The sequence below is a fragment of the Ostrea edulis genome, chromosome 2 (genome assembly GCF_947568905.1).
Source record: "Ostrea edulis chromosome 2, xbOstEdul1.1, whole genome shotgun sequence".
NCBI classification, from domain to species: domain Eukaryota; kingdom Metazoa; phylum Mollusca; class Bivalvia; order Ostreida; family Ostreidae; genus Ostrea; species Ostrea edulis.
In genome coordinates, this window is record NC_079165.1 from 78,830,022 (window position 1) to 78,843,416 (window position 13,395).

General features: G+C 37.0%; 2 protein-coding genes across 2 annotated transcripts; both read left to right on the forward strand.

Moving 5' to 3' along the window:
* The first annotated feature begins 9,371 nt into the window (after window positions 1-9,371).
* LOC130051513 (uncharacterized protein K02A2.6-like) lies at window positions 9,372-11,080 on the forward strand. Its single transcript, XM_056153481.1, has 2 exons — window positions 9,372-10,275; window positions 10,569-11,080. Exons 1-2 carry the CDS (start codon window positions 9,372-9,374, stop codon window positions 11,078-11,080), a joined length of 1,416 nt encoding a protein of 471 aa, XP_056009456.1.
* Window positions 11,081-11,266: 186 nt separating this feature from the next.
* LOC130051514 (uncharacterized protein K02A2.6-like) lies at window positions 11,267-11,977 on the forward strand. Its single transcript, XM_056153482.1, has one exon. It carries the CDS (start codon window positions 11,267-11,269, stop codon window positions 11,975-11,977), a length of 711 nt encoding a protein of 236 aa, XP_056009457.1.
* The last annotated feature ends 1,418 nt before the right edge of the window (window positions 11,978-13,395 follow it).

Consider the following 13,395-nt stretch of genomic DNA (forward strand, 5'->3'; position numbering starts at 1 on the left):
TTTATTCCATAATATTTACATTTTCAACTGTATTCTCCTACATAACACTATTACGAGCAATACGTATTTATCACTGCATAAATCCACTACAGGGTCAACAGAGGTCACAGCTGTGCGAATGAAGATTTGTGAAAAGTAGGTAACAGGTACTACTTTTACTAAGGCAATACACATCTAGCAATCGCTCTCACTTACTACAGAAGTCTATCAATAGATGAAATCAACATCACAAATGTATTTAAGGTTTTATTTGTTTTCTAAGCAGTGGACTTTCATCAAAGCATTTCTGTAAACAATATGTCTTACTAATGTATATCTAAAATTTCGTCTGCTACAACTTCAGTGAACTTCACCCTGGTCATTGGTGATGCGAAATTGAACCTACTGCTAGACGATGACTTTAGCAAATAGGTCATTTTCACAGGATGCATGGCCGATAAGTCGTCAAAGTGCATTAAGACATGCACACTACACTGCCTCCGTGCCACATCAGCCATAAGGTGATTGATGTCGGTTTCCAAGTTTATGTCGGGACATCGAAACGAGGCGTCGTTAAAAACCTATTACAGAAATTTATCGAGTCAAAAGAAGCGTTCAATGAGCTCATGTTTGTCAACAATTACATATTCAAATCCAAACTGTCCTTTACCTTCGTGCAGTTCCACATTCTCTGCGATGTTCAGTTCTTTCCGGAGATTCATCTGAGCTGCGTCCTCTGTCCTGTCTATAAATGATTTGCCTACACCTGACGACTGCCGCCGTTTTTCATGTTCCTCCACCTCAGTCTTCTGTTAACTCCATAATATCCATAGAATATCTTTCAAAGTTTTCACTTTTCAAAAGTGAAAGCGCATCACAACTGTAAGTGTAACCTTGCGCACTCCGTTTAAATGATAATTCCCCACCCCCTAAAATTAGACATATGGAAGAGTTTTCCATTATATACTCCCGAATTATTGTATATGTTGATATACTTGCTTTCTACTGTCTTAATAATTAAAATAATACTAGTTCTTCGTTTGATGGAACTTTGTTTTGTGTTGTCGTCATTTTGAATATCTATGACGCTTGGTTGTGGAGGTCAACAATTTGAAATGTATGGACACGTACGTGTTATTAACACAATTCAGTAATGGTACCGATCAAAAATGTAAATATAAGCAATAAGGTATCATTTTAAAATATTTATCAGTATATAAATATGGGTTGGTAAGTGATCAAATTTTCCATAAAGCCCTTCGGGTATATCATTAATAATTTTTTTTAATGGTACCTTATTTCTTAAATCATTCTCCGATTGTAATATCTCTCTCTCTCTCTCTCTCTCTCTCTCTCTCTCTCTCTCTCTCTCTCTCTCTCTCTCTCTCTCTTTCCTGTTTAGTTTTACCTGTTTATTTTTTCTAGTTTAGTTTTACCTGTTTATTTTTTCTGGTTTAGTTTTATCTGTTTATTTTTTCCTGTTTAGTTTAACCTTTTTATTGTTTACTGTTTAGTTTTATCTGTTTAGTTTTACCTGTTTATTTTTTTCTGTTTAGTTTTACTTGTTCAGTTTTACTTGTTAGTTTATTAGATTGCCTTCTGGTGCGTGGGACTGCATGTTAATTTAATATTCCAAATTTTTGCATTTGCCCTTTATGACACAATAATTAAACAGTTGATTTCACCATTCTCATGCAAAAGTAAAACCCTTTCATCAGCTCTTCCTCAGCTTTATAACCATACGATAGTCTATTTTATTCTCCCACCTTAGACATGACCAATATGGGTATGCTCTAATGATTGTTTGGTTTTTCACTCATCTATTGCGTGAGTTAGTCACATTTGTCTTTTTTTTTTTTTCTTTTTTTTTTTTTTTTTTTACTATATACCATTGTTCAAATTCAATGAATCTCACCGGTTTGATTATTGCGCTGATCAGCATCTTTAACTCAACCTCCTTGAGATTAGGAAAATAAATTTTATCGCGCATTGTGGATCAGCTCCTTCGACAAATAGGACTTGATGGCTGTATTTTAGGACTTGATGACTGTATTTTAGGACTTGGTGGTCGTATTTTGGGACTCGATGGCGGTATTTTAGGACTTGATGGTTGTGATTTAGGACTTGATGGCTGGGGTTTAGGACTTGGTGGCTGTGTTGTAGGACTTGATGGCTGTATTCTAGGGCTTAATGTCTGTATTTTAGGACTTGATGACTGTGCTTTAGGACTCGATGGCTGTATTTTAGGACTTGATGGCTGTATTTTAGGATTCGATGGCTGTATTCGAGAACTCGATGGCGGTATTTTAGGACTCGATGGCTGTATTTTAGGACTTGATGGCTGCATTTTAGGACTCGATGGCTGTATTCTAGAACTCGATGGACTGCCTCCGTGCCACATCAGCCATAAGGTGATTGATGTCGGTTTCCAAGTTTACGTCGGGACATCGAAACGAGACGTCGTTAAAAACGTGAAAGTGCATCACAACTGTAAGTGTAACCTTGCGCACCCCGTTTAAATGATATTTCCCCCACCCCCTAAAATTAGACATATGGAAGAGTTTTCCATCATATACTCCCGAGTTAATGTATATGTTGATATACTTGCTTTCTACTGTCTTAATAATTAAAACAATACTAGTTCTTCATTTGATGGAACTTTGTTTTGTGTTGTCGTCATTTTGAATATCTATGACGCTTGGTTGTGGAGGTCAACAATTTGAAATGTATGGACACGTGTTGTTAACACAATTCAGTAATGATACCGTTCAAAAATGTAAATATAAGCAATAAGGTATCATTTTAAAATATTTATCGGGATATAAATACGGGTTGGTACGTGATCAAATTTTCCATAAAGCCCTTAGGGTATATCATTAATAATTTTTTTAAATGGTACCTTATTTCTTAAATCATTCTCCGATTGCAATCTCTCTCTCTCTCTCTCTCTCTCTCTCTCTCTCTCTCTCTCTCTCTCTCTCTCTCTCTCTATTCCTGTTTAGTTTTACCTGTTTATTGTTTCTTGTTTAGTTATACCTGTTTATTTTTTCCGGTTTAGTTTTACCTGTTTATTGTTTTTTGTTTAGTTATACCTGTTTATTTTTTCCGGTTTAGTTTTACCTGTTTATTTTTTTCTGTTTAGTTTTGCCTGTTCAGTTTTACTTGTTAGTTTATTAGACTGCCTTCTGGTTCGTGGGACTGCATGTTAATTTAACCAAATTTTTGCATTTGCCCTTTATGACACAATAATTAAACAGTTGATTTCACCATTCACATTCAAAAGTAAAACCCTTTCATCTACTCTTCCTCAGATTTATAACCATACGATAGTCTATTTTATTCTACCACCTTAGACATGACCAATATGGGTATGCTCTAATGATTGTTTGGTTTTTCACTCATCTATTGCGTGAGTTAGTCACATTTGTCTTTTTTTTTTTTACTATATACCATTGTTCAAATTCAATGAATCTCACCGGTTTGAGTATTACCTGATCAGCATTTTTAACTCAACCTCCTTGAGATTAAGAAAATAAATTTTATCGCGCATTGTGGATCAGCTCCTTCGACAAATAGGACTTGATGGTTGTATATTAGGACTTGATGGCGGTATTTTAGGACTAGTTTGCAAATGCAACCTATCATTGGGTCAAATGTTGTCTGACGTGTTTCATACCGATTGTTAGGCCGTTCTTAGCACACTGATTTTGACTACGGATAACTCCGTTTACCTGATCAAGATATAGGGCTCACGGCAGGTGTGATCGGTCGACATGGGATGATTACTCCTTCTAGGCACCTGATCCTACCTCTGGTGTGTCCAGGGGTCCGTGTTTGCCTAACTATCTATTTTATATTGCTTATAGGATTCATGAGATTAATCACTATTCGTTATCTTCACCTTTCATTGGTAATTTTACCCAGTATATAACTCACGTATTACTTGCACAATCTTTCATGAAATATATCGGTAAGTTTACGCAGGATACAGTTCACGTATTATTAAATATCTTGCTGTGACCTACAACTCGACATTTGGAGGTATTGACGACGTTTTATCTATTAACAAAAATTAGTTTAATCCATAAGTCAATTCAATATATCCCTGTGAACTCGAGATAAAATACACCACAGATTCCCCCATATTTGCTTCGTACTTTTACTGTAAATTATGACAAATACAGCGTCAGCTTCCCATATTTATGTAGCAATATTCCATTACCACCTGTATATGGTGTTTATATCTCTCAATTGATTCGATACACAAGCGCTTGTTCTGCGTATGACCCGTTTTTCAAATCCTAACAGGCTACTGGCAAAACAAGTTAATGTTACAGGGGCTTCAATAACTTCGTTCAAAGTCATAATTTTGCAAATTCTATGGTAGCTATAATGATCTAGTTTGCCTACACAGCCAATCATTGGGTCAAATGCTGTCTGACGTGTTTCATACCGATTGGTAGGCCGTCCTTGGTACACTGATTTTGACTACAAATTATTCTGTTTACCTGATCAAAATATAGGACTCACGGTAGGTGTGACCGATCGACATAGAGTGCTTACCATACTCCTCATAGTCATCCGATCCCATCTCTGGTATGTCCAGGGGTCCATGTTTGACCAACTCATTATTTCGTATTGCTTATAGGAGTTATGAGATTGATCACTCTTCGTTATCTTCACCTTTCTTTGGTAATCTTACCAGGATAAAGTTTACGTTTTTACAATTTTACCTAGTGCACAGTTTACATATTAAATTGTCAACCTTACCCATTATGTAGTTCACCAAATAAAGTGGGATATTGAAATGTGTCTTCACAAATTTAGAGGAGAAGCTGGTCAATCCTCCTGCAGACAATATGGTGAGGATGTAGTAACCAGTCGTGAGTAGATATATTGGGTTCCGGATAACTCGGCAGTATGATCTCAGACTCACTAAATAAATAGTCAATTCAAGTTTGTTTAGTGTGTGAATTTCAAGTTTGGTATGATGTTAAGCTTAGGAAAACACTGTCACAATTTCTTTTGTTTTGTTTTTTATCAATGATACTCATGATTCTAAATATCTTAGGCTTATTAAAACATTAACTGTACTGCTGACGTTTTATGTACCACGTAACTCAGAAACGACGCATTGCATTGTCATAATCACATGACACAATATTCCTTGTTTCTTTTAATTGTTTAAAACTTTGATTGTAAATGTGAATAGGCTACTTTATATAAATATTTGATTTACTTTTCAATTTATCCAAAATGGAACTTGATCGTTCTTGTGTACTCGGTCTTTCCTGAACTTTGCCTTTGGCTATGTCTTTTGGGGACAGTTTTAGACGTCGTGGAAAGAAGGGAATAGGTATAGATAGGAGGATAGAAACAGCTCCAACGACAACAAAGCCCAGCCACCAAGCTCCGATCCAACGAGGATCCCGGGGGTCCATATCTACATCTGTAAAATACAGAATGAAACATCAAACCCTCTAATAAACTGCAATATTCTTCAATGGAACACAGAAGTCATGTAGAAGAACTTCATTCTTAACGAGAAATTCTACCAAAGAAACAGACAGACAGACGAACAAACGGACGGATAGATGGACGGACGAACATACGTCAAGCAATATGATTATATGGCCTCTTATGATTAGTTATTTAAATATTACTTTGTTAAACACCTCTCTGATTTTACGCTAAAGTGATCGGAATTAGTTTTATGACGTCTTTAGTAAAAATGTAATCAGGTCTTTCAAGAGTATCTGATTTTGTTGGAAATCCATGGACACGAATTGTGCTCCCTTATCACCTGATTTGTATTCTTTTGAAGCAGAATTTATTAAAAAACTTCTACATCAGAAGATAAAAAATCTTGCCGTGACTTTCAACACGACATTTAGATACATCAATGATGTTTTATCTATTAAAAATACACGCTTTCATTCATATGTCGATTCAATATATTCCAGTAAACTCGAAATAAAAGACAACACAGAGCCTTCCGTTTCTGCTTCACGTTTGGATATTTTATTGACCGTGCATTTTAACGGAAAACGAATAACTCATCTTTTTGACGAACAGAATGACTTCAGCTTCTTCATTGACAACTTCCATATTTAAGCATTATCACCAGCATATGCTGTTAGGTTTCTCATTCTGCGCTTGATCAAGGTTTAAATCGAGACATTACAATTAGCAAATAAGTTGATGTTAAAGGCAGGGGTTTTTATTAGTCTCGTTGGAAGTCAGCATTTCGCAAATTTTATGGTCAAATTATCGAATTTGCAAACACAACCTGTCATTAACTCAAATGCTGTCTGACGTGTTTCATACCAATTGTTAGGCCTTTCTTTACACACTGATGTTGACTACGGATTACACCTTTTACCTGATCAAGATGTGGATGTGTCTATAGAAGATGCTTACTCATCCTAGGCACCTTTGATATGTCCAAGATTCCGAATTTGCACTACTGCCAATTTTAAATTACTGATGGTACATGTATTTATGAGATTTAGCACTGGTTTTTTCTCAACTCTCTCATTTGCAAACAAAAAAGTCATATACATTTCTAATTTTCTTCGAGATAAAATATGGCTTCATTTTCTTGTGAAAGGCACAGCCAATGCAACTCAAATGATGTTCTTTGCAAGAAATATTGCTGTTTTCACACAAATCCCATCTATGGATAAATTTCCAAATGAGACCCAACGAAAAAAAATGTCGATATAAAAATCCCTTCATTTCGACAACTATTCAATGTAATACATTGTAAACACACGGTGTCTGATTTCAAACTGGTTGATTGTATAGTATCACTGCGCGATGATTCTATTGCTTGTTTATTTAATTGTTCTAAGTTCTTTAAGAAGTGAGATGTCATCAGCTATAAGTGACGTATCACAATTCAGACCTATACATAAGGTACTCAGGGTTGTGTCATTAAGGGTCTTTTCTTTTCGTGCCAATGCCGGACGCCACACGTCACTTTAGACTTTAATGTCTCCTTCGAAATGGACGTAATTCTTATTTCTAAATGTAGTCATTCTTTTGTGTACGTGACCAAATACCTACGCCCTTCCAGTCACCACTACATTATGCAAATCAATGTGACGTCACCCAGTAGAAAATGAAATAAATGCCTGAAGAATATTACGTTTTTCTGAGAAAATAATGAAAGTAGAACATCATTTAATGATAATGGATAGCTTTTGTGATTCTTTACATTAACTTCGGCATTATCAATACACTGTTCCTTTGATTGATTGTTTAACGTCACTCTCGAGAATCTTTCACTCATATAGAGACGTCACAATTGCCGGTGTAGAGCTTCAAATTTTAGGCCTTTGCAGACGCTTACGGCCTTTGAACAGGAAGGAATCGTTGTCGTGCCACACCTGCTGTGACACGGGGCCTAGCTTTTGCGGTCTCATTTAAACCGCCCCCATTTGGTCACCTCTTACGACAAGCAAGGGGTCTGAAGAACTGGATCCCTACGGGACTGTTCCTTTGATAGTCAGACATAAGCATATATCAACCTTAATTCTTTTGTATTGAAGAGACAATGTGTCCGTTTGTAGATTGAAAATAGGTTTCTCCAAGTGTATAATTTGTAAATCACTGGAAGTTTTTAAAATTGAAAATATAATTACCTTCCAAAGTCACATAAATCCTGCTGAATTTTCCTCCTATTACAAATGCTAGTGTTGGTCCGATTATGGCGAAGGTGCTCGCAATGCCTGATACATAGTAGTATAAAACAAATGAGAATCCTCGTGGGTTATATTATTCTAAAAGATTATATACCCCAAAATAACGACTATATGTGTCCATGCATAGACGAACAATTAAACTGAAGAATTACGGGAGATTGAAGAAATTAGCCACATCAGATGTCATCTAAAATTGTTTTGAACTTATTTTCTTGATAATGATCAAATGGATTAAAAATAAATATTTTCAACTGATTAGTTTCCCTCCTAAATATAATGATGATACCCATATAAACAAATCCAAATGTAACTAATACATATACAATGGCAGAAATGATTTTAGATATATACATACAAGTACAGGCATACAGTGCTGCAAGTTTTACGTAATCAATATACAGTATTTAAAATGCTTCAGCATCCAGAATATGTAATCGAATAATAACAGTTTAATTTTTTTTGTCTCTGGACTGTGTATTTCCTCTTAAAAAAGATTTGTGGACAATACACCAGAGATATAATTTGGTGGTGATCTAATTTTCGTACAACTTAACAATTTTATAAGATAAAAATGAGAAAATAAAAATCAATATCAACCCCGTCTAATGTCATAGTCTTTGATTTGTTAAAAGTAACATCATTACACTGTGACGGAGATTTTAAGTCTTTAAGCCAGTTTTAAGATAATTTCTAAGTTTTAAAATATTTATTTATTTAAAACTTTCTTTTGCATTCCCATATTCTGTATGATTGTTTTAACAATCATAGATGGGCATGCAGAAAGAAACATTTAAGACTTATGGAAATTTGGTATGAATAAAAGATTTTGATCTTAAATCTTATACGACCGGGCTTTAAATTGCATGGAATTTAAAATACTGCCATTGCACTCCCTTCCCAATTTATAGCCCGGCCATATAGAATTTAAGATCCATAAAGTTTTGAAAATCAAAATTTTCTTTCATACTAAATTTCCATAAAAGCATGATCTTGTGAACACATGGAGACTGCGACTAAGGATGCAACCGAATTGCAGAACAAACACAGAGGACTCTCATCTGTTAACAAGCTTCAGAGCAACCAGAAGCAGCGTCATCATAATCCTGTTAAGAAGGAAGGAAAGTGCTACAGATGTGGTAAAGAAGGCCACAACTCTAATGAGTGTTGTTTCAAAAATGAAAAATGCAGAGGATGTGGTAAACAAGGACACATTCAACGTGTGTGCAGGGGAGCTGGTCGAGGTAAGCCAAAGAAAACACACTATATGGGGACTGATAATGAGGATACTGATGACCTTCTCTCAAGTTTAGAAGTGCACAACTTGAAAAGCTCAAAAGAAATCATCTGGATTCAACCAGTAGTGAATGGTAAATTGCTACGTATGGAACTCGACACCGGAGCTGCTTTGACAGTTATAACCAAACCTGACTTTGTGAAACACTTCAAGAGACTGAAATGGAATAAAAGTAATGTCACGTTGAAAACATATTCAGGAGAGATAATTAATCCTCTAGGATATGTGAATGTCGATGTTCAACTGGGCAAGACCAGGACAACTCTGGCTCTTCACATTGTATCAAAAGGAGGACCCCCTCTTTTGGGACGTCAATGGATGAATGCATTATTTGGGGAGAAGTGGTCTGAGAGACTGCAGATCAATCACATGGAAACCCACCCCCTGTGGAAATGATAGAACAAATTATGAGCAAGTTCAAAGATGTCTTCAGTGAAGAATTTGGTGCTCTCAAAGACATTAAGGCAAAGATTACCCTTAAATCTGATGCTAAACCCAAGTTTTGCAAGGCAAGACCAGTCCCACATTCTCTGAAACCTGTTGTGGATAAGGAGCTAGACAGACTTATACAGTTAGGAATATTGACACCAGTAAAATACAGCGAGTGGGCCACACCCATTGTCGTTGTGCCTAAGCGGGATGGAACAGTCCGAATATGTGGGGATTTCAAGGTAACCCTGAATCCAAACATTGAAATTGATCAATATCCGCTTCCCAGAGTGGATGACATTTTTTCTTCATTAACTGGAGGACACCATTTTACCAAGATTGACCTGAAAAATGCTTACCTACAGATGGAAGTGGAAGAGGATCAACGGAAACTGCTTACTATTAACACACACAAGGGTTTATTTCAGTTCAATAAACTCATGTTTGGTGTAGCTTCAGCCCCGGCAGTGTGGCAAAGAGCAATGGATCAGGTGTTACAGGGAATCCTGAGAGTCCACTGCATGATTGATGACATGATCATCACAGGATGTACTCGTGAAAATCACATTGAAAACCTTGAAAAAGTCTTGAGCAGACTACAAGCGTTCAATTTGAAAGCCAACATTAAGAAATGCGATATTTTCAAGGAAAGCATCAAATTCTGTGGGCACAAGATTGACAGATGCGGACTTCACAAAACAGAGGAAAAAGTGAGGGCAGTTGTCAACACAAACTATCCGTCCAGCGTGACAGAATTCCTAGGGCTGGTGAACTACTGTGGCAAATTCATGCCCAACTTGTCTACCATTCTGAGACCCCTACACCATTTGCTAGAAAAAAATTCTGCATGGCAATGGACCAAGGAATGTGAGAAGGCATTCATACATGTCAAAGACTTAATGAAATCTGATCAAGTGTTGGCACACTACAACCAGCACTCCCTCTGAGACTGTCATGTGATGCATCACCGTTTGGACTGGGAGCAGTCCTTTCACACATATTCCCATCAGGAGAAGAGAGACCCATAGCGTTCGCTTCTCGTACCTTAAACATAGCAGAGCGAAACTATTCCCAAATACACAAGGAAGCTCTCGGCATTGTCTGGGGAATCATGCATTTCCAGATGTACCTGTATGGTTGTCATTTTTCACTACTGACAGATCATAAACCCCTTGTGTCTATTTTCCACCCACAAAAGGGAGTACCACTTACCACAGCCTCTCGATTGCAGCGTTACGCTTTGTTCTTGTCGGGATTGGACTACTCCATAGAATACCGCAACACAACCCAGCATGGAAATGCAGACGGACTTTCACGCATGCCATTACCTTTGACTGGCGATGGTGAGGATGAAGAGCCTGAATTCCTCGATTCTGCATGTGTATTCCATATTGCGCAACTGGAAGCTCTACCAGTGTCAGCAAATGAAGTGAAGCGACGCACAGCTCATGATCCAGTGTTAGCACGCGTGTATGAAGCAACCATGCGTGGCTGGAACGACTCAACTGGCCAGGATCTTCAACACTATTTTTCACGCAGAAATGAGATAACAGGACATTCTCTAAAACAGGACATTCTCCTCGTGATTCATGAAGGACATTTGGGAGTGGTAAAGATGAAGAGTTTGGCCAGAAGCCATGTATGGTGGCCAGGCATCGATGCAGAGATATAAAAGTATTGTAAGAAATGCAGTGGATGTAATGAAAACCGCAACTTACCTCCTGAAACTCCTATTCATCCGTGGAAATATCCAGAAAAACCATGGCAAAGGATCCATGTGGATTTCGCAGGACCCTTCATGAGTGCGATGTTCCTAATAGTGGTTGATGCCCATTCAAAATGGCCTGAGGTAATTAAAATGAACAAAACAACAGCATCCAAGATTATAGAAGTTCTTAGGACAATATTTGCTCGAAACGGTTTACCTGAGCATCTGATAAGTGATAATGGTCCACAGTTCGTTGCTGATGAGTTCCGACACTTTATGAAAAGCAACGGTATTCGACACACGACCTCCGCACCATACCATCCAAAGACTAACGGTTTGGCTGAAAGGTTCGTGCAAACCTTCAAGAATGCCATGAAAGCATCAAAAGGAGATGACGGATCATTACAAAAGAAACTATGTAATTTCTTAATTGCATACCGAAATGCTCCTCAACAGGCAACAGGTGAAACTCCTGCCAGACTATTCGTTGGAAAACATCTGACAACCAAAATTGACATATTGCGACCAAATGTGACAAAGACCGTAGTCAAGAGTCAGGACAGGATGCGTGAAAAAATTTCTTCACCTCCGAGGCAATGCAGTGTTGGAGATTCAGTACTAGTCAGAGATTACAGAGGTGATCAGAAGTGGACCAGAGGAGTCGTAAGTGAGCAGACAGGACCTGTATCATACAAAGTGGAAGTGGCACCTGGAAGTGAATGGAGGAGACATACTGATCAAATCATAAAATCAGCAGCTAATTCAAATGACACACCAGTACAGCAGTCTGATGTAGAAACTCATTTGGACGTGCCAGAATCGATAGCGGACGAGAGCTTGTACAGTACTCAGCCTCCGTAGAACACAGGAAAATCCCGTGAGAAACCAGTTATTGCGAAGGCCTCTTCAATGCCAGAAACTACCAGTAATCCAAAAACGCCAATCTGTCAAAATCCACCTAGAAACCGAAGGGCTCCTGAGAAGCTGAATTTGTGATCATGTAAATGATATTAAGGGCATAATAATTCCCAGATAATATTCTCAGGGCAGGAAGTCCTGATATTGTGTCATTATTGTTATATATCCAGTTAATTCAGTATTGGTTGACATTCTAGTCAATACAGCATGAATCAGCATAATAAGTGGTTTGATATACATGTGTGTGATTTTGTTTACAAATTAGTGTTCATGTACTCTTTGTGAATTTAAATGTTTTACATTAGCTTAAACAAAGAATACTTCTAACAAAAACTTTTACAAAGAAAGTAATTGAAATCTAGTCAATTGTATTCATTAAGAAAATCAAAAATACATGTTTTGTCTGTACATCATTTCATTTCTGGATATAGTGGGGAGGAATGTAGTATTTCCGGATTTATTAGGATTGTCTAATTTGGTTTTGTATACTATGTGGGCATAATAAAAAGTTAGTTCTAGTTCTGGTGCTGGTGTTCCTCGTGGTTATTTATGTACCACTGAAAAAAATGTAAATACACAACACTATTAGTTTTACTTTTACTCTTGTTCATCAGTTCATTAGGCTATGACCAAATCTGATTACATTTAAGATCTTTGATCCGCTCTGTATACCTCTTCCTTTCCTGTATCTGTGAAATCCAGAGGTGAGATTATTCTTTCCAAAACAACTAAGAATGTTCATGGAACAATTTAGTATCAACTGTTTTTCTTTCTATGTTGTATGCCTTATTTCAAGAAATAACTTTGGGTAACTTTTTAATGTGAAATGGAACATTTTCCGTTTTTGACAACCTGACGGTGGGGGTGTTTAAGACACTATACCTCATTTTCTGTAAGAAAGTAGAGTGAAGGGATTTCAGATTTGGATTCAGCATACTCGAAATTGGTAATTTCACCCGTTTTTTATTGTTTTGGGTAATGCTGTTTCAAGAAATAAAGTTGTGTCACTTTTTGATGTGAAATGAAACATTTTCCGTTTTTGACAACCTGACGGTAAGAGTGTTTAAGACACTATACCTCATTTTCTGTAAGAAAGTGGAGTAAAACGAATTCAGATTTGGATTCAGCATACTCAAAATTGGTAATTACACCTAATTTTTATTGTTTTGGGTAATTCTTAAAAAATGGGTGGTCATTGCTATAGAAAGCACAAAATTCGACACGTAAATCAAATGTGTACATACGGTTCCCAGAAAAAAATCAATATGTTATTAGTACCAAATAACAAGTCCTCCAATACGGAAAAGTGATGGCCTCGTTTACTGAAATACCCTGCAATTATATTCATCGTATATATTTAT

Coding starts and splice junctions, on each gene's coding strand:
- LOC130051513 (XM_056153481.1), top strand. CDS start 9,372: ATGATAGAACAAATTATGAGCAAGTTCAAAGATGTCTTCAGTGAAGAA. Junction 10,276..10,568: donor ATGGCAATGGACCAAGGAAT/GTGAGAAGGCAT, acceptor CACTACTGACAG/ATCATAAACCCCTTGTGTCT.
- LOC130051514 (XM_056153482.1), top strand. CDS start 11,267: ATGAACAAAACAACAGCATCCAAGATTATAGAAGTTCTTAGGACAATA.